General features: G+C 56.3%; 1 protein-coding gene across 1 annotated transcript; it reads right to left on the bottom strand.

The window, feature by feature from the left end:
• Positions 1 to 16,518: 16,518 nt before the first annotated feature.
• Positions 16,519 to 19,671, bottom strand: LOC129399110 (sucrase-isomaltase, intestinal-like). The gene is made up of 5 exons (XM_055117995.1): positions 19,547 to 19,671; positions 17,954 to 18,042; positions 17,543 to 17,592; positions 17,301 to 17,459; positions 16,519 to 16,674 (listed from the first exon to the last, which is right to left on the bottom strand). Exons 1-5 carry the CDS (start codon positions 19,666 to 19,668, stop codon positions 16,519 to 16,521), a joined length of 576 nt encoding a protein of 191 aa, XP_054973970.1. The 5' UTR covers positions 19,669 to 19,671.
• Positions 19,672 to 27,429: the final 7,758 nt, after the last annotated feature.

Consider the following 27,429-nt stretch of genomic DNA (forward strand, 5'->3'; position numbering starts at 1 on the left):
GGCGCGGGGAGGGAAGCGGGGAGGGGAGCGGGGAGGGGAGCGGGGAAGTGCAGGAACCGGGCGGGTGTGCCCGGGTTGGGACAGGGACGGGAAACGGGCAGGAAGTGGGTGGGGAGGGGAGAGGCGCGGGGAGCGGGGCGGGGAGGGCAGAGGCGCGCTGGGGGCTGGGAGAGGAGCACGGAGCCCGTCCGAAGCGGGGCCGTGTAACCGGGAGGCGGGGAGGGGAGAGGCGCGCGGAGGGGAGAGTCGGGGAGTGGGGGAGGCGCGGGAGAGGCGCGGGGAGGGGAAAGGCGCGGGGTCGGGACCCCCGGAGCGCGGGTCCCGCGGTGCTGGGCGCAGAGTCGCCCCTTCGCGGGCCAACGCAGGGCGCGGGCAGGAGCGCAGCGCTCCGCCCCTGTTCCAGCTCGCGGCACCGCTGCTTCTCCCAAAGGCGCGGGGGTCGCGCCCTGGAGCCAGACAGGTCACGGTTCAGAGCACCCAGGTTTGACCCCGGCCCCCCATGTGGCCCCTGGTCCCTCCCGCCCAGCCCCAACGCCGGCCCCTGCCTTCGCCCCCGCCCGCCCGGACCCCTTCAGAGCTCCCGCCCCCAGGCCTCTGCTCAGCCCTGCTGCTGGCTCCCGCACCCCTGTAGGGCCTGAGCTGGGACTGTCCCCGCCGCACCCTCCTCTGGTCCTGCCCTCTGCAGGTCAGCCCTGGCCTGGCCCTTCGTGTGTGGCCAGTGGTCTGAGCCAGCTACCCGCTACCCACCAGCTTCCACTTGTGTGCTCCAGGGCTGGGCCCTTCAGATGAGCACACCCTGCACCCACCCGTCCCGTGTGCTCCCCTGTTCACTGTGTGCTCCCCTCTCTGCTGTGTGTGCTCACCTGTCCTGTGTGCTCCCCTGCCCACTGTGTGCTCACCTGTCTGCTGTGTGTGCTCCCCTGTCCACTGTGTGCTCCCCTGTTCACTGTGTGCTCCCCTCTCTGCTGTGTGTGCTCACCTGTCCTGTGTGCTCCCCTGCCCACTGTGTGCTCACCTGTCTGCTGTGTGTGCTCCCCTGTCCACTGTGTGCTCCCCTCTCCGGCCACCGTGTGCTCACCTGTCTGCTGTGTGTGCTCCCCTGTCCTGTGTGTGCTTACCTGTCCTGTGTGCTCACCTGTCTGCTGTATGCTCCCCTGTCCACTGTGTGCTCACCTGTCCTGTGTGCATACCTGTCCACTGTGTGCTCACCTGGCTGCACTGTATATGCTCGCCTGTCCTGTGTGCTTCCCTGTCCACTGTGTGCTCCCCTGTCTACTGTGTGCTCACCTGTCCTGTGTGCTCACCTGTCCTGTGTGTGCTCACCTGTCCACTGTGTGCTCACCTGTCCGCTATGTGCTTCCCCTGTCCACTGTGTGCTCACCTGTCCTGTGTATACTCACCTGTCCACTGTGTGCTCACCTGTCTGCTGTGTGCTCCCCTGTCTGCTGTGTGCTCACCTGTCCTGTGTGCTCCCCTGTCCGCTGTGTGCTCACCTGTCCTTTGTGCTCACCTATCTGCTGTGTGTGCTCACCTGTCCTGTGTATACTCACCTGTCCTATGTGTGCTCACCTGTCCTGTGTGCTCACCTGTCCACTGTGTGCTCACCTGTCCTGTGTGCTCACCTGTCCACTGTGTGCTCACCTGTCCTGTGTGCCCACCTGTCCTGTGTGCTCCCCTGTCCGCTGTGTGCTCACCTGTCCTTTGTGCTCACCTATCTGCTCACCTGTCCCATGTGTTGCTCACCTGTCCTGTGTGCTTACCTGTCCGCTGTGTGCTCCCCTGTCCTGTGTGCTCACCTATCTGCTGTGTGTGCTCACCTGTCCCATGTGTTGCTCACCTGTTCGCTCTGTGCACCCCTGTCTGTTGTGCACTCACCTGTCCATCCTTATGTGGACACCCTGCAGGGAGAGGAGCCAGTGGCCAGGCCGTGTGCCCAGTGGCTGTGGCCCTGCAGGAGCGCCCTTCTCTGCAGTCCCCTGTCCTGGCTCCCATTCCTGTGCTCACAGCCACACACACCCTACCTGACGCCCTGTGGCCCCTGGCCTTCGGGCCCCATGAACGCACACCATGAGCCTTCACCCTTGTTTCTGCTCTTGGGCAGCCGCCAGGGCCGGAGTCCAGCCACGTCTTTGCCTCGTTTTCACTGCTGTTACTGGTGATCGCTTTGCTCCTGGCTTGAGAGTGTCTTGGGTGCTAGGGGAGACCCCTCCAGACGTGTAGAGTCATTTACACAGGAGTTAGTCAGAAGTGGGTGTGGCTGCTTTTACATTTTTTTAAGCATCTAAGAAGAGTTTGGGCTGGAGCGATCGCACAGCGGGTAGGGCACTTGCCTTGCACACGGCCCACCCAGGTTCGGCCCACCCAGGTTCGATTCCTCCGCCCCTCTCGGAGAGCCCGGCAAGCTACCGAGAGTATCCCGCCCGCACGCCAGAGCCTGGCAAGCTCCCCGTGGCGTATTTGATATGCCAAAAACAGAAGCAAGTCTCACAATGGAGACGTTACTGGTGCCCGCTCGAGCAAATCCATGAGCAACGGGATGACAGTGACAGTGACAGAGAAGCAGTTTATGATTTTGGTTGATTTGGTTAACAGATCATGATATTGCTGTAGAATTGAAGAAATGTTTATTTTATCTGAAATAACACACATTGCCTTTTATGTTTCCTTCTAGAATAGCTATGGTTTTAGTTTGACATTTAGATATCTGATTTATTTTTAGGTATTTTTTGTTCTAAGGGTTTTTTTTTTCAAATTGGCATTAAAATTTTCCTTTTGTTGAAAGAAGCATTCTTTCTCGACTGACTTGTTGCTGTAACTTGACAAAAATCAGTTCTCTGTGTGTGTGTGTGTGTGTGTGTGAATGTGTGTGTCTGTGTGGCTGTGCTACCCATGCGTGCTCTCATCTGTGCCCGAGTGAGCGGGGCACACCTGGCACTCTCCATTTTCTAATTTTCTTTTTTATAAAGTAGTTCACAATATTTGATTACATTTAATGTTCAAACACCAATCCCACCACCACGACACCTTCCCACCACCATATTTCAGATGTTTCCATCCCGAACCCCAACCTCTGCCCCAAAGCAGAACCAAAATAATATATTTTGTATCGTTTGTTATGAAAAACTACTGAAGATGCTACAAAGAAGTTTCCTTAGAGGAGAGAGTGTGAAGATTGCTATATCCACCCAGGGGCCATTAAACCCTTCTGTAAGAGATCACTAACATGTTGTCAAAGGTTGAACCTTATGTGCTTTAATATATATGTATATATACACACATATGTACATGTATATGTATATATCTGTTAAAAATAAATAAATATTTCCCTCTCTGATTGGTTGCCTCCTACTTTATTTTTTTGTGACTTGTTCAATTCCTATTTTTAATTAAAAATTTATTTTATCAAAGCACTATGTGTAAAAACACAAAAAAGAAAAAGAAAGGGGCGCGGGCACCACGCCAGCACACCGTGGGCACTGGGCACAGGGCAGTGGCGCTCTCTCTCCTGCCACCCGAGTTCGGTAGTCTCCAGCCGCTTCCCCCACCCCGGGGAGGTTGATGGCAATGACGAAGCAGCCGAAGGAAGGAACGGAGCCAGGCTGGTTGGTCTCAATGCCGTTATTCCAATCTCCTCTCTATACACTCCCGTCTCTCTCTCTGCTTCTTCCCCGAACCCCCTCATACAGCCACCTTAAATCCCCCACATCAGGGATCAGACTTACACATAGGTGTGGTCACAATCAATAGGGCAGTAGGGGTAAAGTTCTTTCCCTTAGGGGATGCTCCTTCTAGGACAGAATCTCTTTCAGTAGGACACCCACCCAAGAGCGGAATCCCATGGGGGTGTTTCTCCTCTCCTTGTCCAACTAACATATAAGAATTCATAATATCAATCATTTTGTATGGACACAGCAAGAGACGCATTAAGCTTATAGAATTGCTCTCCTGGGGTCATCTCGATCTCAGACTATAGTGCTCAGGCAAGATTAGTCTTTCCTGTCCCTAGCAGGGTCCTAGTCTCGTCGTTGCTTTTGGATCATGACATGACACGTCCATGACCAAGCTCTTAACATATAGTTAAGCATTAGGCACTTTGGCCAGGCCCATCTTGATGCCAGGGTAGCACACAACTCACTGCTTGCCCTGGGTCCGTCCCGTCCCTTGTCGGGACCGTGATTTTGGGGGTGCTAGGAAGTAAGGGCAGCTGAGGCTTAAGTCGAGAAAGCAGATGCCTGGGAGTGAATAATATTCGAAGCCAATTAAATCCCATGTTACCAAAGCATATTAACAACTGTCTTTCTTTGTCCATACAAAAAGGACAATGTTTTAAAGTAAACTATTCAAAAGACACGAGAGGAGAAAGGCAATATTAACTTACAATACAAGTTCACTGTCCTAGCAAGGTCTGACCTTACAAATTAACAGAGTCTGATTAGGGGAACTGCTGAATGACTAGTTGGGGAAGGGAGCATAGAAGTGATTACGGATAAACAAAGGAATGGGAGTGACTTGGGAGCAACTTGATGGGCGTGACTGATATACCTAAGCTCCTAGTGGCAAGGGGAGCAGGACATATCAATGTAGTCTAGAATTGTTTAAAGATTATTACCAGATGAAGCTAAAGTCTTTATAGCAAGGAGAAAGGACAAACTGAAGTCAGGCCTAAAATATTTAGAGCTATATTCCAACACACTATGATTTACAAATGCATTCGTAGTTGAGTTTCAGACTTAAAATGTTCCAGCATAAATCTTATTTTTTTTTTATTAGTGAATCACCGTGAGACAAAGTTACAGACTTACAGGTTTTCATGCTTATGTTTCAGTCTTACAGTGATCAAGTGCCCATCCCTCCACCAGTGCCCATTTTCCACCACCAATGGTCCCAGCATCCCTCCCACCACCCCCGCCCTGTCCCCTTCACCCCACCCTGCCTCTGTGGCAGGGCATTCCCATTTGCTCGCTCTCTCTTCTTGGGTGTTGTGGTTTGCTACAGTATTAAGTAAGTCGCCTCCTACTTCAAACCCCACCAAGTGTGGCGGGATGCTCCTGCAGTGTGGGTGGTGTAAGGTATCGCGGCCGCGTGGCCTAGGAATAGGTTCACATGTGGGTGGGGCTCGGCCGAGCCTGTGGAGAGCGACTGTGAGCAGGGCGGCAGTTTAGTTCTGGAGGTTTCCAGCTGCGGGGGCTGGGTCCCTTGGGGCAAGGAGGGGCCTCACCCGCCCCACTCCAGGGCGCCCCGCGTGAAACAGGCGCCCCGGGGTCCAGCGGCATGGTTGTGGCATGTGTCGTGTTATGCTCCCTTCCGGGAGAGAAACACCTGGCACCTCACCTGAGCCCACCGCTGCCCGGGCACGTCCACAGCACTGGGGCCTTGGGGGAGCGGGGCGGACGCAGGCAGCTCTGCGCCCACTGCGGGGTGGCAGGCACGGGTGAACGTGCAGCTGCGCTAGGCCTCCCTCTCCTGGGCTCTGCCCGGGCCCAAGTTCTGGGAAGTTGACCAGCACCTGCCAGGCTGACCAACACGGCCCGCAGGCACTCTGGCCACAGGAGGAACGAGGACAGGAGGGCAGGGCGGGAGCGGTCCCCCGCCGTCAGAATCCACTGGCGATGCTCCCACCGGCCCAGCTGCACCCGAGGTGGCCCCACCCCGATGCCACACACTCATCCCGGAACCCCGCCGACATTTCACGGTCTGGGTGTGTGGGCGCTGGTGCCTGACTTAGATCTGGCCGGTTTAATTACAGGGGGCACAGCGGCCGGGGCGGACAGGGAGAAGGTGCAGCCAGGCGGAAGAACCAGGCCTTTCTGGCAACCAGGGAAGCAGAGAGGAGAGCCCGGGTGTCTGATAGCGGGTTACACGCACAGTGCAGGATGGCCCAGCTCCGGGCTGACTTGCACACGGCGGCCGAGGGAAGAAGGGCCGGAATCCTGCAGGACTTGGTCCTCAGAGTCCCAGTGATTTGAACACCGCTTGGTCCTTCCCAGAATCGCTTTCCTAAGCCACGTCCATCACCGTTAAGTTCACCATCACGTCACGGGAGAGGCAGGTTCTCGCCTCAAGATCAGACCGAGCACTGTTCGCCGAGTGTGTCCCTCCAGCCGTCGCTGGGCTGTTGTGTCTTTTTGATCCTGAGGGAAATGTTGTGTGGGTGCTGACAGTGGCCCCTGGGTATAGAAGGACTGACTTGAGCCAGCTTCTGCTTCCTCTGGGGTCTCCGCTGGCGTTTGCTGAGTTCTCCCAGGCTGCGTGCAGTGACTGCGTGTGGCAGTGAAGCTCCCTGTCCACTGCTGGCTCCTGCTCCTCGGAGCACTGGCGGCTGGTCAAGGCGGCATCGACACACTCGGACCGTGAGAGGAGAGACGGTTTGCAGCCACAGGCACGAGAGAACAGCCCCAGCCTAGGTCGGGGCTGGTGCCCTGTGGCCACTGCATCTGCCCCGGCCAGTGCTAGTGGCCAGCCCCTGGCGGTCAGTCCATGCAGAGAAGTGCCTCTGGCAACTCGGAGATACATCTGCATTCAGAGCCACCGTGGGAGGGGCTAGAGGGCCAGTCCGGCAGGGGGTGTCTTGGTCTGACCCTGGGCACCACCTACGGTCCCCTGGTCGCCACCGGGGTGATTCCTGAGCACAGAGCCAGGAGCAAGCACCGAGCAGGACTAATGCGGCCCTAAAACTGAGACAAGAACAAAAAGTATTTTAACTGAAAGTTCTATTGTTTCTCACAAAACTGTTTCCTCCGTCAGAGAAGCATTTTTTCCTAAGACAATGAAAAAGCATTTAAGATCTTATGTTGGGGCTGGAGAGATAGCACAGTGGGTAGGGCGTTTGCCTTGCACGCGGCCAACCCGGGTTCAAATCCCAGCATCCCATATGGTCCCCTGAGCACGGCCAGGAGTAATTCCTGAGTGCAAAGCCAGGAGTAACCCCTGTGCATCACCAGGTGTGACCCAAAAAGCCAAAAAAAAAAAAAAAATCTTATGTTAGTTCCTGCAAGAAACCCAGTGGAAATAACGGGCAAAAGACAGAGAAAGTACAAAGGTGTGAGGGCACTGTGGCAGGCTTAGGGGTGCCAGGTGGTGGTGGGGGGACAGGGTCGGGGGAGGGCTTGGGGGAGCAGAGGATGAGAAGAGAGGGAAACAGGGCGGGGGCAGGGTGTGGCGTCACCTGGCAGGCGCTGCACACACCAGAGCCGCACCCCTCACTCTGCTGGCTGAAGGGACACTGTAGTCGAAGGCCATGTGGGGGAAGGGTGTTGCGGGCTGAATGAGGGTTAGAGACTGAGCACAGTGGCCACTCAACACCTTTATTGCAAACCACAACAGCTAATTAGAGGGAGAGAACAGAAGGGAATGCCCTGCCACAGTGGCAGGGTGGGGTGGGGGGAGATGGGATTGGGGAGGGTGGGAGGGATGCTGGGTTTACTGGTGGTAGAGAATGGGCACTGGTGAAGGGATGGGTTCCCGAACTTTGTATGAAGGAAGCATAAACACAAATGTGTATAAATCAGTAACTGTACCCTCATGGTGATTCATTAATTAAAAATAAATAAATTTATTATAAAAAATAAAAAAATTTAAAAAAACACACAAAAAACAAAATACGAAAGGACCACGCCACTTCCCCCACCCCGGGGAGGCTGATGGCCATGGGCAGGAGGAGGGAACGAGGGCCAGGCTGGTCCCTGTCAGCTGCAGTTTATTCCAATCTCCTCTCCAGTCTGGTTCTCCCTCTGCATCTGCCTTATTCTCCATGCTACTTCCTTCTCCTTCTAGACCCCCAGCCCACTCTTACAGCCTAGTTAAATCCCAAAGCCTGAGGGGTTGGGGCTGACACACAGGTGTGGTCACAATCAGCAGAGGTAAGGCCTTCCCTCAGGGGAAGCTGCTTCCAAGACAGATTCTCATCCAGCAGGACGACCCGCCCAAGGGCGGAATCCCATGGGTGTGTTTCTCCTCTCCTTGCCCAACAAACATATAAACATTCATAACATTAATCATTCTGGATGGACACAGTAAGAGATATATCAAGCTTAAAGTTTGGTTCTTCCTGGGGACATCTCCCTATATATCCCAGACCATGGTGCTCAGGCCAGGTTAGGCTTCCTAACCCCAGCAGGGTCCTTATTCAGTTACCTCTTTTGGGTCCTGACAGAGTTTGTCTCTGACCGTGCTCTTAACTTACAGTTAAGTATCATGGTGCTTGGCCTGGCCCATTTTGATGCCAGGGTAGCTCACAGCTTGCCCTGGGTCCACCAGTACCTCGTCAGGACCCTGCTCTTGGGGTGCTAGGAACTAAGGGCAACTGAGGCTTCAATTGAGGAAGCAGATGTCCGAGAGTGAATATTATTAGTCAATTAACTCCCAAGTTACAAAAGCATAATATTAACTGTCTCCCTGTGTCCATAAAGAGAGGACGTTGCTTTAAAGTAACTATGCAAAGGACATAAGAGAAGGAGAAAAGCAATATTTAACTTACAATACAAGTTCAGTGTCCTTAGAAGGACCTGACCTTACAAGTTAACAGAATCTGATTAGCAGGACAATGTGATTAACTGGTTGGGGAGGAGAGCACAGAGAAGAGGTTACAGATAAATGAAGGAATGGGAGTGACTCGGGAGCACTGTGATGGGTAAGCTCCCTGTGGCAATGTTATCCTAAATTGTTTAGAGCTATACTCCCACAGACACAAGTTCTGACCCAGCCACAGTCCCCCAGTTTCCTGTTGGCTCCTGCCCACTCGGGAAAAGAATGCATTTAGATTCTTGGCCTCAGTATAAAACCTAAAATGATAAAAGTCATGGAAGCAAATGTAGGAAGAAAACATTATGGCCTTGGATGAGCAAAGATTTCATTGATGAAACCAAACCCGTGGTCCACGAAAGAACCAGCGAATAAACGCCCAAGAACTCAGGCCTGGAGCAACCGTAGAGGGGAGGGGGCCTGCCTTGCACCCGGCCCACGCAGGGGTCGTCCCTGGGTGCAGACCAGAGACTAAGCCCCGAGCACTGCCCAGGGCCCCAAAGCCACAACAAACAAACGAGCGGAAGCACGGAGGACCACGAGGGCCGTGGCCGCTTTCGCTCTGACAGGCTCCGTGAAGACATGGAAAGCAGCTCCCACGAGTGGAAACACACGTCTCTGGACTCGCAGCCAGAACTGGAGCACACTCGGCACCGGGCAGGAGAACACGGAGCCCCGCAGGCAGTGCATGGGAGCACGCTCACAGCCCGAACCACCAGGCAGGTCGGAGCTGGGGGCCTCGGCACACACTCACGCCGCTCTGGGGGCCAGAGCCCCCGGACAGAGAGCTGCTGTGTCTCAGCCACGCCACCAGTGTGATGAAGCCACGCGTCCACACAAAGACCCGGTGTGTGTGTGGCACGTGGGAGCAGCCCGCAGTGGGGCTCTCGCCCACATGGGACCACACAGCCACCTGCTGTGTTCCGGGGCCACCCCCTGCACGCCCCGAGGGCTGGAGAGTCAGTCAGGAGGCCATGGAGCCGGCAGCACCCCCCCCCGACACACACACACACACACACACACACACACACACACACACACACACACACACACAGCAGTGCAGCCGCGGTTTCCGAGACATTAGCTTTCAGCCTTTCTGATGAGACAGAAACCACGTCCTGGCAAATTCTGGAGTCAACATAAGGATTCTCGAGTTTCTATTCCTAATTTCTCAGACGATGGAAATGCTCTTTCTTCCACAGCCTCTGACTATGGCACTGCTGGGCTCGGAGCTCTGGAGGGACGGACTTTGGTCTGTCTCAGAAATTGCTCGATGGTTGAATGCTCTCATTCTGAGTGCGTATTGTGTCTGAGAAGTCATCCCTGGCAGCTGCTCCTCAGCCTGTCGTGCACGCTACAAAATACACCCAACGATCGTGCATACAGGTGACACCACGGCTGAAACCCCATCAGTCTGCAGGCTGCAGCCGTCCATCTACCGGCAATCGCAGTAAATGCCCATCGTCCCCACGCAGACCGAGGAAGATCCTCGTTGCCTGGGAACCGGAGGGAGGAGGAAAGAGAGCCTGGGGGCGGGAGACGCCCCGTGTCATCTCCTGGTGCCCTCAGCTCAGACAAACAAGCCAACTGCGGGGCTGCAGGGAGCTCCTGCAGCTCAGGCTCTGTCAGGCAGCTCGGACGAACTGCTGGCCCTGTCCTGCCAGGCGGACTCCGGGGCCCCTTCCACAGAGATATTTGCAAGTGCAGGAAATTGCGTCTGCCTGGGGTCATTAATGCACCACAGTGGCTAATGCACAGCACCTGGGGGCGAGTTAACTGCTGGCCCAGGGGGGGTCTTGGCAAAGGGAATGTGCCTCCCGCAGGGACGTGCGGATGCAGTGGAGGATACATCCGCTGCCTCCCACGAGGAAACAGGCTCCTCAGTAATGAAATCCTTGGGCAGAACAGTGGGCATTGTGCTAACTTTCAAAATTAAAAATTAAATGCGTGTTCTCACATACGCATGTCAAAGCACAGAACATATGTTTATATTTCAGGGGAGCGTCTACCAGAGAGTCTGTGTCAAGCTGCTCTGACTGACTTACTTCCCGCTGGGATGTGAGGGGGCTGTGGCCGTGTCTGGGTGGGGCCACTCCCTCCTCAGACACCCTGAGCCTCACCCGCCACCGTGTCTAACCTTTGAGCTGCCTTTCCGCCTCCCTCCCCGTGCTCTAATGGGGGAGGGGACTGGGGCTCAGCTCAGCTGGGCCAGAGGAGACACAGGTGGACGGTCAGCTGGTACCTGGGACGAGGCGCCCTCCACTCCCAGCCCGTCCCTGCTGCCCCGCTGGTTGGCCCAGCCCACCTGCCGTCTCGGAGCCCCGTCTCCCATGAACCCAGCGTGTGGGGCTGCGTCCTGCAGGTCCTCCCGGCCTCTGAGGGTCACTGCGCTGGTGCACACGGCTTCCTGCCTCCTCGGGGTTGGCCTGGGTCTCCGCTCGGGCTGGGAAGACCGCGCTGCCCCTGCAGGATGCGCCCTGGCCACCCCACACAGCCCAGGCACGGCCAGTCGCGTGCCCTCTGGGGACCCCAGGGCCTCTCCGACGCTTGGCCAGGCCTGCGGTGCCTGCACGGTTGCCACCCGCTGGGCGCCGTGACGCTCGGGCTGGCCCCACACGAGACTCGGGGACCCTCTTCCCACGCTCCAGGCCTGGAGGAGCCACCACACGACCCTCCCGAGGCCCCTGTGGGCACGGGGCAGCTCCACACCGGGCCCCGGGCACAAGTGGACATGCAGCTCACTGACCCCAGAGCACAGCCCCGACCCGCAGGACCCCCGGGGAGAGCGGCAGGGAAGAGTGCCCTCTCGTGCCAGTTCCTGGGCGGCACCTGCCCGGGACGCCCTCGGGCCCCAACCTCCCCTGGCAGCAGCGACAGTCGCGGGGCCAGAGGGCGCCTCCGCCTCACTGCACCGTAGGGGCTGGGGCGGGCCAGACCCTCCAGAGACCCTCCGAGAGCAGGACCCAGATCCCGGCTCCCTGCGCGACGGTGCCACTCCTGCCCATCCCCGTCCACGTGCCGCGCTCAGAGCTCTGGGCTCGGGGATCCGCGAGCACCGGGCCCCTTTTCCCGCCCAGGTCACAGGCTTGGCACAGCCCGGCACGGTGACACTCCCGGCTGGGGGCTCTCTGGCGTGGTCGCCCAGGCACTTCCTGCCCTGTAATGTCCTGCGGCCACGGGGAGACCTGGGAGCATGGAGACCGTGACGTGATCGAGGGCTGACACTGGGAGCTGCGCACGCGAGGATGAGCTGGGGGTGCCGTCCCCACGGGTCACAGGCCCGGTCACAGACGGTCAGAGGGCCACGTCTACTCAGCAAGGACAAAGGCTATGTCGGGGTAGAAAGGGACACACCAGGAGGCGGGGCCAGGGAGGTGAACGCCACGGCCCTCTGGGCCAGGTGGGACGGAGTGTCACGGGTGTCACGGGGTCCCTGGGTGCTGACGCAGAGGTGGGACAGTATGCCCGACAGACGCCGCAGGAGTCACACCCCCCCCCTCCCCAGTCAAGCCTCAGCTGCAATGGCGGCTCAAGGCCCTCAAACGAGCCGGTCATGGGGTGCCAGGAGTCCCAAAGCCCTCCCTCAGGGCCGGGACTCGGGGCATCTCCACCCAAGCCAGCAGCCTGGGCGGTCGGCGAGCTGGGCCAGGATGGGCACCAACACCTACTTTCTTTAACTTACCACGATCCTTGGCAGAAACATGAATAACTGCATTTCCTGTTCCTTTCTCATTTCTAGTGGCCCCTTACATTGTGTGGTGTGTGTGTGTGTGTGTGTGTGTGTGTGCGTGTGTGTGTGTGTGTGTGTGTGTGTGTTTTCTTTTAGTCCTTTACTAAATGATTCTATTTAAAACCAAGTGCATTTCAAGAAGCCCAAAGAAGTGACTGTTTTTCCAAACTGGCCTTTCTCACAGAACCCTCCAGCAACAAATGCAGTCCTTTAACTGGTGTTAAATTTAACCATCTCTAAATTTCCAAGCATAGTGTTTAATTAAAGGCCCTTCTCCAGTTTCATTTAAATTGTTTGCTTCCACACTGAGCTAAAACCTTAAAGATTTTAGAATAAAGAAATTGAGAGAAACCCCAACAGAAAATTTCAGAAAATGCTGGATGAAAACGCGTATGTTGGAGCTAGGAAAGGCCAGCTAGCTTTCGGGAATGGGACCGAGTGCCCGCGGCGGCCATCCTTGCAGTGCTAGAGAGAGGAGGTTCCCACTGCCAGCTCAGGGACCAGCAGTGGGCTGTGGGAATTTCCTGCAGGTTCACAGAAAAGTTGCCATTCTTGAAAAAGGGGTTTGAATTTCCAGTAGCTACAGGATTCTCATTTTACAAAGGTGTATTTAAAAACACACAAAAGTGAGACTGTAAATGACACCTTTTGCTTTGCTCCCTGGAGTGCCCGTTGCTACACTCCCACGGCCAAGTGTGAAAGGCAGGAGGAGCCGAGGGCCAGGCAGAGGTGCTGGCCCCACAGGCCTGTCCCCCAGTGTCCCTGCCCACCCGTGGGTCTACCGCTCAGTTACTGGGTCAGCTCCAAGGCCGGTTGGGGCCAGTTTGAACAGAAATGTTGACACACCGGCGAGAACCCCCGAAGAGGAGAGAGGCTGCCGTGGGTGGCACCTGGCGTGGGGCGAGTCCCCAGCCCCCCACGATGCCAAGGCTGCCTGGGTCCACCCGGACAGCGTCACTGTCCAGCCAAGTGCCCGGGCTCCCACACCGTCCCCTGCCCCCGCCTTCTCCAGGCGAGGCAGAGGGCTCTGCCCAGAGTCCGGCAGAGCCAGGCTTTTCTCCGGCCGCCCTACAAGAACGGGGTTCGGGCTCCCCCCAGACTCAGCGACAGTGACCTGAGATGGGAAGGAACCGGCACGGGGAGGCCCACGCCTGCTCAGTGGGCCCTTCTCTGGTAGGGCTCCACACCCTGCATCTGTCCGCATCCCCCCTTGGCCCCGTGACCGCGACAGTCCTGGAGGACGAGAGGAGGAGCGAAGGGAGTGAGCTCAGCTTCATTCTGGATGGAAGATGTTTCCGCCAGAATCTGTGTTTCCATAATAACATCTAACTGGGGGCAGAGGAACATCAGGCCCTGCAGTGGCTGCTGCCGATGACAAGGTCTCCACGAAAACTCCGCTCAAAAAATACCGAGCCTCACGCCCCAGTCACAAAGGCCTCCCCCAGCCTCGAGTGGCCCAGGCCCGCAGTGCAGCTCCCAGTGTGTGGTCCTGCGCCCGCATCTGTCACACCCCCACAGCCCCTGCATCTCCGCTGGAAATCATTAATTAACACGACGTGGAGATCTTTCGTGACTCAGAATCCCACCGTCCTAAAAACTGTTATTTGGTGGAAGGGATAGGAAAATCCAGCCGTTGTCATGGCAAGAAGGATTAGTAATCCATCCATTTATGGGGGGAATCTAAGCAAATTAGAAACCTAAATCTTACCATTAAAACATGGTACATGAGACAAAAGCCAGCCTTTGTAGTACCGAGTGTTGGATTATCAACCCTGAGTGCTTTAGGCTTTATCAGTGAACTGCCCCTTTCCTCCTCCCAGAGAAGCTTACCTTGCCCTTGCTAACATCCTTAATTTAGCCAAGGTCTATCTTCAACCTCCCCTTTGTGTTGGATATTAACCCTAAGTGCTTTAGGCTTAATCAGTGAATTGTCTCCTTTCCTCCTCCTAGAGGAATTTAAATTACCCTTGCTAGCATCGCTAACTTAGTTAAAGTTTATTTGTAATCTTTCCCTTGTATTTTACCTCGCATTGTCACAGTCCCCCATGTTAATCTCGACTGCTTATAAAACTAAACTTTCTGGTAATTCTGAACTTGTATTGACACTGCTTTGTATTTGAAGTGCTGTATATTTGTACTTGCTTTTCTGTTTCCCCTACAGCCTTTCATATGTTACCATAGAGCAATGTTCTTTGGTTAAACACAGAAAGACCATTACTACTATGCTCCTAATATTTGGGAGTTGATTGACTCTGAAATATATCTACTCCTAGGCATAATTACTTGATCATAACTACCTGACTCAGGCTTCAGTTTCTGTAGTTCCTGACACCCCAAAGGGAAGGTCCCGCAGTGGGACTGGGATGGACCCGGGGCGAGTGGCAAGACTACCCGGCAGCGAAATGGGACATTCTAGAAAGCATAAATGCATGGTTTTCATGCAGACTGTTACAACTTTAGAGACAGGACCCCCCTGGGGAAGGACTAACTGAACTGGCCTGAGGACTTAGTTGGGATTTATGGTAAAAGCCTTGCTTGCACTCAGAGCCCAGAAAACCAAGTGTTTAAAGGCTTGTTTGCTCTCAGCCCAGAGAACTAGGTGTTGGGATCTTTGTCTCTTGCTGTGTTTGTCCAAACAACTATAAGTATCAATAACTTATACAATTAGAGGGAAACATAAAAGCATTACAGTTGCCCCTGGGAGACAGTGTGTCTCCTTGAGTTGATCTCCCTAAAAGAATTTCCTCTGCCGAATGTTTATCTCTGTAACGACCATCACACCTGTGCTTACCTCAACCCTCTCTGATGGTCTGTAAGTATGCTGGCAACCCTGCATTAAAGGGGCCATTTTCACCATCAGACTGTGGTCCCCGGTCTCCCCGTCTCCCCGTCTCTGTTGGGGGGCCCTGGGGAGGCGGGGAGGCGGCTCAGGGCCACTGAGCACACACGGGTGTCCAGCAGCAGCAGCAGCCACCCGAGGGTCATGACCTTTCCTCTTTTGTGACTAAACACCGAGAAAGGAAAGTGTTTTCTCTAACCAGGCCGTGCTTGTGGAAAGCCTTCTGAGGCGGGGGATGCTGGGAGACGCCTCGGCGGGACCCCCCTGTGACACCAGCTTCCCGGGACTGGGCTCGGGCGCCCCCGAGGCTACACCTGAGGTGGCAGCCCAGGACCAGAGACCACTGTCGGCCCGTCTGCGTCTGCCCAGGAAGACCCAGGCAGGCCCTCCCGCTGCCTTCGCAGGCCCTGACTCAGCGCCGCCCGGCGGCCGCCCTCTCAACCGCGTCCCCACAAGCCCCTGGGAGCTGGTGCTGGGGCAGCAGGAGGCACATGCTCAGGCCCGGCACTGCGGAGAGCTCAGGCCGGTGCTGCCGGGTCTGAGTCTACTGTGCCTTAGGGCAGCCCAACTGTAACGCCAAGTCGGGCACCCAGGGGCAGAGCCCGGGACACTGTGACCAGGGGCCGGCAGGGGCAAGGGGCGTGTAGGAGCAGCGGTGAGGCATCAGGCCACCCTAAAGTCAGCCCCAGGGGCTATGCCCCCAAAATCACCTCCACGGGGCCCTCACACTTAGAAGGGCCTCACATTGGGGCCACCATACCCCTACGGACACTCAGCCCCACGAACACTCAGCCCCACGGGACCCTCATGCCCTCACGGGACCCTCATATCCCATGGGACTCTCACCCCAGGGACTCTCACCCCCCAGGACACTCACCCCCATGGACACACCCTCACGGACACTCACCCCCACGGGATCCTCATGCCCCCACAGGACCCTCACCCCCACAGGACCCTCATACCCTCACAGGGCCCTCACCCCCACGGGACCCCCACGGGGCGGGAGGTGCAGGTGCAGCTGGGGTCTAGGGCACCAGGCCCCACAGACGGTGCCAAGCTGTGGATCTGCCAACCAGGTGCGGGCGAGGGTGTTTCTGGGAGGACACTGTCAGCCAGCAGCCGGGGGCGGGGGAGCCCCAGAGAGCCCCAGGCGTCACTGCCCTGACCTGGGCCTGGTGTCCAGGGCGCCCTCGACCGTGACACCCCAGAGCCTGGGGCAGTGTGGGCTGGCCCCGTGGGGGGCGGGGGGCGGCCAGGAGCAGAGTGGCTGGGGTGCGGCTGAGAAGCATCTGGGTGGGGCGCCCGGGGCAACGCCTGCAGCTGCCTCCCGCCCCCTCTGCGGCCCGAGCCCGTGGAGCCCGTGGAGACTCGGGGGAGAGAACCACGCAGACCACAGAGGCCGAGACACTCTGAGCTCATCATATCCAAGTTAACCTGCTATTTCTATATTCGAAACGTTTTTAGGTGGGGCGGAAAACATAGAGGGCGGCGTGTGACTCTGGCTCGCGTTCCTAAGGCTCCCTTCCAGCTCGAAGTTCATCGTCAGCTCCTGGGAGAGGGGCGCGGATATCAGCACGCTGAGTTTCTGGAACAGAGGAGAGGGGCTCGCTCAGCCTGCGCCGGCCGCGGGCTGCCCTGAGGGAGGCCTCACAGGGCGCGGGCGGGCTCTCCGGCTGGGTCTCGGCACGTGCACACCCACGCCTCAGGGGGGCCGTCGTCTCTGGCCTCAGCAGGCACCAGCTGTCAGAGACGAGGCGGCCCTCACTGAAGCCGGCGGGAGACTGGGCGCCCAGGGGCTGCGTCCAGGGGGCGGAGGCTCCAGCGCCCGAGAAGGCTGCTCCTTCCGAGGGGCCTGAGGTCCCACGAGCCGCCCGTGCTCACGCTGACAAGGGTAGGACTCTCGGGGACCTGCCTCTCAGGCGCGGGTCACTGGGTGGGGCGGGGTGGGGGGGTTAGGGCCTGGGCTCGAGGGCAGGAGACGCCTGCCCCCTCCCGACAGGGACGAGCGCCCGCAGCCCTGATCCCGCAGGAGGGCGAGTCCAGGCCAGGCCCTTCAGGGCGTCCACCCGCCGTCTGACGGCGACCCACCCCGCCCGTCCTGCCCGTGCCCCAGAGCGCCCCTCGCCACACGGGCGGGCCGTGCTCTGCCAGCTGCCGCGGGCCATGTGTGCAAAACAGGCCATGAGTGTATGTGAGGCATACACAGCTCACCCCGCTGTTGTCGTACTGGATCCTGCTGTCGGCGATGGTGTTCCCGTTCACAGACACCACTTGGGGCCTGGCGCTGAGGCCCAGGATCTGGATGGTGCCGTAGGCCAGGTTGGTGACCCCCTGGAAGCCGTTGTTCACCACGGTGGTCTTCAGCATGTGCTGTGGGGAGAGTGCGGACGTGGGCCCCTCGCGGCCGGGGCCCCGTGCCACAGAGCCAGCGAGCGCTTGGCGCGGCCACTTACGTGACTGAACTTGTAGTCCACGTAGAAGAACTGTTCCTTCTCGATGGAGTCTGCAGAGAGAACGTCGCCGTGGGGGGCCACTGTCCCGGCTCTCCCCTCAGCTCACGGACGCGCCCCTGGGCCAGGCCCCGAGCCGGCCAGAACCCCCCCACACGGAACGAGAGGCCTGAGAGGTGGAGCGGGCGGCACCCTCGTCTCCCTCCTGGCTGGGAGGACAGGCCGGGCGCGCGCCTTGGGCATGAGTACCCTCCGTGGGAGCCGCCAGCTGCTCTCACCTCAGGGAAACTCCGGGCTCCTGGACAGAAACGCCCGCTGTGCCCTGGGCCCACCACACTGCCCTCGAGGGGAGGGAGGCTCCAACCGCTAATATCAGGGGATCCAGAACATTCTGCCGCACTGCCCATCACTTACCGATGGAGTCACCGTCGTCCCAGAAGAGGGAGCCTGAAGCTTCCCCCTGATGGTCTAGAGCGATGATGAGACCAAGAGGATTCAGACGGCTGGGGAGAGAGAGGGAGAAACGTACTTCCAGAGAAGACCCTGCCACAACACAGAAGGCTCTAGAAGAATGCTGAATCTTGTCCTAAACATCTTGGCCAAATGTTTGCTCCTGACACCCAGCTCTGCTCTGGAGAATCACGGGGTGACACAGCAGGGGCAGACTGAGGCGGACAGACTGAGGGGGCGACTGGGGCTCACCTCCCAGGGACGCTGAGCCAGCATCTCCTCCTCACTGGAGGGGCTGTGCGGGGGAGCTGCCCTGCGGGAGCTGGGCCCCACCTCAGGCTCCAAGAGGCCGGGGTCCTCGGCCGCTTTGATGCTGCACAGGGCGAGGCTGGCCGAGGCCCTGGCCTGAGGAAACCGCCTGGCAAGAAGCCCCTTGGGGAGAAGGCGCGGGGGCGGCCAGGAGACACTCGCCTGTCCCTTGTACTGCCTTGTTCCACGGGTTTCTCCTACTCAGAGTGAGGTGTGAGCGCCTCTCGTCCACTGCCATAGCAGGGCCGTGTCCCAAGGCCTGGAGTCGGGCCCGTGCCCGGGATGACCACGCCTCAAGACGCTTCCATATTTCACAGGTACCAAACGTCTCATTCTAAAGCACATCTAACGCATTTTAATCATGCTGACTCCAACTTACCTCCCACTTAAATTCATAAAAATTTACAAGCTCTGATTTGCTATTATGAGTCTTTGGTGTAAAATAGAAGCAGAAAGAGGTTCTTGCTGCTTTAGAAACTATACAGACAGTTCCTCTGAGTAGGCGGCGTCTGCGGGGAAGATGGCAAACGCAACAGAACTCCACAGACTGAGGCCCAGGGACCCCGACCCGGCCTTCCAGAGACCTGGGCGGGGTGGAATTCAGGGCTCAGAAACCATCAGCTGACTTAGAAATAAGTGCAAGAAGGTACTTGGACAGGGACACTGGAAATTGGCCTAAATGCTCAGCCTCCCTCTCACTCGAGTTCTGCTGTTCCCCCCACCCCCCACACACAGTCACATACACACACACACACACACACCGCTTCACACTCAGTTGTCTCACACATATTCACTGTGTCGTGTACACAGATGCTGTCACACACGTGCTGCCTCACATACACTCATGGCCTGTTTTGCACACATGGCCTTACATGTGCACACATGTACACATATACCCTCCTCCCTCACACACGCATGCATTGTCTCACAAGCATGTGCACACAGGCACTTGTGCACTACCTCACACTTACACACAGTCTCATTGTGCTTACACACCCATGCTGACATACAGGCTGCCACACACACTACGCACGGCACACTCACCCTCATGCATGCACACACGCCTGGTCTCTCTCACACATGCACACGCATGCTGCCTCCCAACACGCATGTGCTGGCTCCTATGGTACAGCCTGCACACGGGGACCCGTAGGGTCCTGTGGCCAAGCACGCGCCCTCAGCACAGGCGCCCAGACCGGGACGGGAGGCGGCTGCTGGAGCCGGGTCTGCTGACACTGTGCCCGTTACCTCATTGTTGTGGTCCGGTCGGGATTTTGCGTGGGCAGGATGTGCCCTCCACGAATGAACAGAGGAATGATGTCCAGGGGGGCCGGGATTTCCACAAACTTCCCGATCCACGAAGACGGCATGTGCTCCCCCTGCCGTGAGAAGCGGCTCTAAGGGCTCGGTTCTGGGCTGGGGACGAGTCTCCAGCTCAGGGTGCAGGCCCGAGGCCGCGCGCTGTCACACCCACACAGCACGGGGCTCGCCGTGCACAGGACTGTCCCAGGCGTCTCCGCGGGAGTGGAGAGGGAGGGCATGGCGAAGCCGTGCTCACTGCAGAGCCCACAGTCCTGGGGCCCTCAACAGGGGCTCAGGCTTCAGCTGGAAAGGGCAGCACCGCGTGAGCCTCTTCCTTAGTCTTTTTCAAGGTCAGTTTCATGGAGAGTGACATTGCACTCTCTTTAGGGTGGGGAGCAGCCCAGTGAGTCTGCAGCTGTGGTGGACACCACGAGCGTAACGGTCTCTCTGGACACGTTGTCTGCAATGCCACATCTCCACAGACGACTAACTGGTCGTGGACGAGCCCGCACGGAGCCAAGTCTCCGCCACGAAAACTACGTGGTGACAGAACGGAGTTCCTTCAGCATCAGTGCCTGGGGAGGTGCCCGGGCTGAGACCTGCTCTGGGTAAGAGCCTGTGCCTCGCTCTTCCCCCGCGACCTGGGGAGTGTCCAGTCCCCCCAGAGGACTTGGGAACCAGAGTTCATGGGACGCAGCAGTCCTGGACAGTCCTGCCAGGACGCCTCCACAGCTGGACCTGCCACCTGAGTCGCTTCACACAACTCAGCCTCCTGCCTAACTGGGCCTGGCCAGCTGCGGCCACTGAATCCTGTTCTCAACACTTGGGACATCTGCTTGGCCTCCCGTGACGTTTCCTTGTCCACTGCTCTGTGCCCCTGCAATGACCCGCAGCTCTGCGCCACCTCTAGTTCTGTGTCCCGGAAGACCGGAGTCTCTTACTTCTCCTCTAAAGAAATGTCACTGTGGGAAGCTGTGTGTTTTAGAGTTCAGCTCTTCCTATGAAAAGCATTGATTTCTCTACTTAAAAAAAAATAAGTCATTGTGTATCTTAAATATTTGCCAACCTTCACCCAATTCCATCTTTTGGGAAGGGCAAACAGTCCTGAGCAGAGGGTTTGGGCTCCAGACGTCATATGACAACAATAAAAACCATACCGCATAATCTATAGGTTTTTCTATGAAACATCTAGAATACATACCGTGTAAAAGTCAAACCAGGATGCATCAGGAAAATACACAGACACAGTTCTTGCACCCTTTAGGGAAAAAAAATGATACTTGAAAATGTTTCCCATCATTAAAGTTTCAACTAAAACACATTTGTCTCTCTGTATAATGAACCATGGTATTATTTAGTGTAGAAACAAGAGTTAATCAACTCACACATGATCGTGCAGAAGGCATAGAGAATTGATCATCTGGGAAATTGAGTTCGTGCTTACACCAGTATGCTGGAGCTGACTTCTCGTAATGTTTTCTACAAGTCTAGTTGAGTTTGCTCTGTGTCTCAGACTGCAAGTCTCATGAAATACGTGTTTATTCTAATAGCTCAGATACCGTTGCTTTGTGGTCTTCCCAGTTCTGAAAAACTGTTCTCTTAGGAACAGACTAGTGAAGGAGGACAGTGTGTTTCAGATTATGTGGCCTGTATTTTGAGTCAACACCTGAATTTTGCAAATTATTGAGTTTCATGGTTTCTGAGCAGCACGCACATTCCCGCTTTGTGCATATTTCATCACATAAGGCTGAGAAAGGGAGCTGGACATGATCTGCCTCCCATGTGACCCTAGATCTCTCTCTCATCTGCACAGATGCACCGAGGCAGGCACGCACACGCACACAGCTTCACACGTGCAGGCCCACACAGGCATGCACACACAGATGCATGCTCACACTGGCACACACGTACTCAGGTACACATGCATACAGATGCACACATACAGGCACACAGGAAGGCACATGCACACAGGCAGGCACAAACAGACAAGCAATGCAAGTGCAAACACACAGGCACACACATGCACACTCAGGCATACGTATGCACACAAAGACACACAGGCAAGTAATGTGCACACAAACACACAGGCACACACATGCAGGCCCATGCATACAGGGCATACATATGCACAAACACGAATGCACACACATGCACATCTACTGCTATACACATGCACATACACACAGGCATGCATGGGCATGTACGCATACACACATGTGCAGGCTCGCAGGCATGCAGACACATGCAGACACAGGCACACACACAAGCACGCACACACAGATGCACACGCATGCGTTCACACCAGACAGACACAGGCTGTGGGCCGCCCTACTGCCTGGCCCATGTCCAGGACTCACCTCCTCGAGAACCGGGACGATCATTAGCGCCGGCCCCCACAGGAACGCTCTGTCAATTTCATGAGCCTGCGGATCTGATGTAAATCTAGGTTTTTGGGGTAAAAATCATTAGTTTAATCAAACCGGTGACCTTGTTTAAGTAGCTAAATTCTTACTTCGTGGTCCCGGTGACCAACGCCCGAGAGGAGGCCCAGGAGAAGAGAGGGCGATGCCCAGTCACCGTGGACACGGGCAGGCCGAGGGGCAGCAGCAAGGCCGCCTGCGGGCACGAGCAAGGACCCACACGGGCTCACGCACAGACGGAGGGCCGACCTCCGGGTGCGTCAGGATGCTCGGACATGCGGCCCCCGCCCTGCGCCGTCCCTGGGCATGGCGGGGGAGGCCCGGGCTTACTCGTTCACCAGCCCCCGGACCACCGTGTCCCCAGAGACGTGGGAACGGTAGAAGAGCGTGTAGAGGTACGGCAGCAGGAAGTATCTGTTCCTCAGGACTGAGCGGGAAATCACCGCAAACTCTTCTCCAAACACCCCCGGGTCTTGCTCCTGGAACACAGAGCGACTTCAGGGGCCTCGCCGCTCCCTGAGGGGCCTGAGGAACAGCTGTGGCGTCTGAGGGGCTCCTGCAGCGCGTCACGCCCCACCTGGCACAGACTGCAGAGCTCGAGCCCAGGGAAGCCACGCTGTGACAGGCTCGATCCCTTCCACCCACCCGCCCGCCCGCCCGCCTGCAGGGGCTTGGGGCTCCTCCCTGCCGGGGCCCCCAGCAGAGCTGGGGCCTTCCCGAAGGGGCTCTTGCAGGGAGCCCAGGGCAGAGCAGGCTGAGAAGCCGGGCTGGTTTCCCAGCTTTCCTACCTTTCCCAGGTAGTCACAATTCAATCAAGAACGTGTCACAAAAACCCAACCATACCTCAGCAATGCTGAAAATCATTTGGATTTTCAGTCCTTGCCTCATGATTTTATAGAAATGCATTTACTAATCCCTAATGGTAGCACAGCGGGTAGGGAGTTTGCCTTGCACGTGGCCTACCCTGGTTCAATTCCTCCGTCCCTCTCGGAGAGCCCGGCAAGCTACCGAGAGTATCCCGCCCTCACGGCAGAATCTGGCAAGCTCCCCGTGGTGTATTCGATATGCCAAAAACAATAACAACAAGATTCACAATGGAGATGTTACTGGTGCCCGCTCGAGCAAATCAATGAGCAACAGGATGACAGTGCAGAGCCAAAATGGTAAATACAGCAGCTGCCACTGAATGGGCCCCGCTCTCCTAGGACCCCGTGGCATTATGGCTCTGGGTGGGGCCCCGCTCACCTTGGACCCCATGGCATTATGGTTTCTGGAGTAGGGGTAAAAGGCCCCGAGCTGCATCCAACGCAGGCAGAGTTCATACGTCGCGTTTCCATTGAACCCACAGACACTGGCTCCGGTCTGGACAGAGATGCTGGTTAGCCCTGGTCCCACTGTACCTGGCATCCCTCAGGCCACACAGCTTCTCAGGGCCATGTGACGGGGCCACACAGGGTCTCGGTGCTTGGAGGAGCAGGGGACGAGGAGACGGGGCTCACCTGGGGGCCGGGGGCTGCCCTGGTGGGTGACAGCACACCTCAGAGTTTCCCTCTGTTCTTCCTGCCTCTGAGAGTGCAGACTCGCCCACACACTGACCCGGGAGCTTCCAAGTATCTGTGGCTGAGCCCCACGCCACCCCAGGCCCCAGGGACACGGGTGTGTGGCACCGTGCTGGGTGCCCAGGTGTGTGACACTGTGCTCAGCACCCAGGTGTGTGATGCCGAGCTGGGCACCCAGGGTTGTCCCGGCACACCCAGTGCTCTCAGCCCGTCTCCACCCCCAGCTTCAAGTACAGCCCACAGACATGAGGAGACTGAGCCTGCTGCCCACAGAGCCGGCCCTGCCCGCCCCCCGGTGCTCTCAGCTCACCCTCTCTGGACACAAGCCAACACCCTTCCCACGGGCCCTGGGCACCTCCGGCCGCGGCTCCCCCGAGCGCCTCCTCCCCAGGACAGACTCTCCTGGTCCCTGCTACCCCGGCAGCGGCTCGGAGGACACTCACGTAGGGGATCCCAAAGAGGTTGAACTCCAGCATCCCAATGATGGACATGTGCATGTCCCTCCACTGGGAGTAGTTGTCGCCCAGCCAGTGGCCGGTGTACTTCCCGCTGCCGACGAACGTGGACCGGCTCACGACGAAGGCTCGCTTCTTGGTGGCATTCTGACAGGCACTGGGACGAGACAAGGACCCTTCTGCGGAGGGCTGAGGGCAAGCGTGGCGGCTCACGGCTGCCTGGAACCCAGCCACGCCCAGGCGCCCTGCTCAGCGGAGAGTGCTGAGTGCCAGCGGCCCGCGTGGGTGCTGCTGTTACCAGGTGCCATGAGAGCTAAACGTCTTTATGGCACTTGTTTCTCTGCTTCTCTGCTTCAGATGGAAGTAGGGAGAGAACTGAGTAAAGTAATAAAGCAGCAACTTCAACCGCAAGAGGAAGACTAGGTATAATCCTTGAAACAGCAGGAAATCTTCTAAGACATAATGTCTGGGGCAGGATGCTAACTGGAAAGGCCAGAGGCTGTGCGTGGCTGGCTCGGGCCTGGTTCAATGCTGGCTCTGCATGGCTCCAAGACCACCCACGGAGGCCCAGCAGCAGCCCTGGGCCTGCGTGTCCTGCCAGCACCACCCAGACCAAAGCACGGCTTGTGAACCCCTCCCCGAGGCAGAAAGGAAGATGGGACTCCTGTTTTAAATACGTTTTTCCCATCTCTTAAAGGCTCCTGTAGTAAAATCTGTGGACACTAAAAGCACGCATTTTATGAAGGTCTAAAAACTTACTAGAAGGTGGGTATTGCTTGCGACCAGCCATACAGAGAATGAGTATCATAAAAATTTCCCAAGAAAGTCTTGGAATCGGGGCATAAGGTTTTCTCAGCCAAAAATCCACCGGTGACATCTAAGGATGAAATGAAGTAAGTTTCCATTCCTTTTTGGTTGGCTTTCGGGCCCCACTGGGCAGTGGCTTGGGGACTGTCCCCGCAGTGCCTGGGGTGCCTTGCAAAGCCAGGGATCAAACTCAGGGTCCCACATATCCACGGAGCCACAGCCCGGCACTAAGTGACCAACACCCCCGTGGGTTAAATATCTTTATAGCACTTGTTTCTCTGCCTCAGTCTCTGACCCCTGTGAACACTGGCCTTCCCAGGTGGGGCCTCTTGAAGCCACAGAAGCTACTTTGGCTTCAAGTTGGTGAGACATAGTTGGTGCTCGTGTCAAGACCAGCTTGGTGTGTCTCAGAAATCAAAGAAAATGTAACATTTGAAGATTCACAGAATCCAGACATTAACATTTTAAAAGAAGCAAGTAATCATCTCAAATTTTTTAAAGTGCATGGGAAAATTCAGTTTCATTCATGATTAAATCTATGAGACGGCAATAAAATGAACCTCATTCAACCTATTTAGGTTTCTAGAGCAGCCTCGTACTCCACTGGCAACTAGAACTTTCTGGAGTCTGAAATCAGATGTCCTGAGCGCAGCTGCCCCCCCGCCCCCCCCAACACACACACCTTGCCCTGTGCTGGTCAAAGTCGGAGGAAATGCGGTGAGTAGGGGAAATGCAACAAGTGCAGGAAATATGATGAGTATGGGAAATGAGTCAGAGGGGCAAGACTAGGCACAGAACAGTCCTCGCAGAGAGCGGGGTCTGCCCGCGGGGCGGGCTGTCTGTCTGTCTGCAGGGAGCTGGCGTACTCCCCAGAGCACCGGCAGGGGTCAGTGCCACCCAGAGCCCTGTGCGGTGACTACCCGCACACCTGAGGAACAGCTGGAGCAAGACGCGCCCCTTCCTGAGTGGGCACCAGGGCTGTGGCTCCTGCCCTTGTGCTCCCCAGCACCCTGAGATTAGCCAACCCCTTTGTGGCGTGTACACACGTAGTGGGGTGGTGCCCCAGGCCACAGGTCATGGGAACTCCCCGCTGGACATTCAGTTCTGTGCCCTGCATCCTGCCTGGGGTCAGTATAGTCAGTCCTGTGTCGGTCACCTCCTCAGACCCTGCCGGGGCCCCTCGGCCACCCTGTGCCGCAGCCTGTGAGAAGGGCTCTAGGTGGGGGGCTGTGCACACAGGAGGCTGCCCGGGCAGGGTGGGCTGCGGGGAATGGCCAGACTCTCCCACTGCCCGTGAGCAGTGAGAACTGCAAGACGGGCGCTGGCAACACTGGCAGGCGGAGTCTCCGAAACCTTCCCCGATGCTCCTGCACGCACCCACCTGGCATGAAGGGGGGGTAGTTGAGGAGATTCTCCTGACACCCCGGCTGCTGGCCCGCACGGAAATTGGCCGGTTCATTCATGTCCTACGGGCAGAGGGGCTCCGTGAGGCCTCCACAGTCCCACAGAACCTCCGCACTTGTGTGAGGGCAGGCTCTGCAAGACATGGGCCCTGCACGTCCCTTCCCCCTGAGCAGCAGCCACACACACACACACACACACACACACACACACACACACACACACACACATACCCTTATACACATACATACATGCACATACATAGACACACATACCTATACACACATACACTTGCACACATACACACATACCTATACATATAACACATGCACACACACATAGACACATACCTATACACTTATGCACACATACTTTACACACATACGTACATACTTATACATACACATACATGCACATACTTATACATACACACATACCTATACATATATACCTATACACAAGCACACACATACACACCTATATATACATACACATGCACACATACATACATCCTAATACACATATACACATGCACACACATATATACACACAAACTATACACACATACACATGCACAGCTACACATACCTATACATACACACATACCTATACATACATACACAGGCACACACACATACCTATATATACATATACATGCACACATACGTACATACACACGCACTTATACAAATATACACATGCACAATTCATACATACATATACGCACATAAATATGCACACATACTTATACATGCATACACATGCACACATACATGCACACATACCTATACATACATGTGCACACACATACACACATACCTATACATACATGCACACACATACCTACCTACACATACACATGTACACATACATACATATACATATGCACATATACCTACACATACGCATGCACACACATACCCATATATATACACATGCACACATACATACACATACCTATACTTATAAGCACAAATACATAAATACACACATAGCTATACATGCACATACCTATACATATATATGCACACACATACACACACACCTATACACACACCTATACATACATACACACATACATACATACACCTATATACACATGCACACATACACACATACTTATACCTACATACTCATGCACATACACATACATGCACACATACCTATACACACATACACATGCACAT

This window comes from Sorex araneus, chromosome 10, assembly GCF_027595985.1.
Source record: "Sorex araneus isolate mSorAra2 chromosome 10, mSorAra2.pri, whole genome shotgun sequence".
NCBI classification, from domain to species: Eukaryota; Metazoa; Chordata; class Mammalia; order Eulipotyphla; family Soricidae; genus Sorex; species Sorex araneus.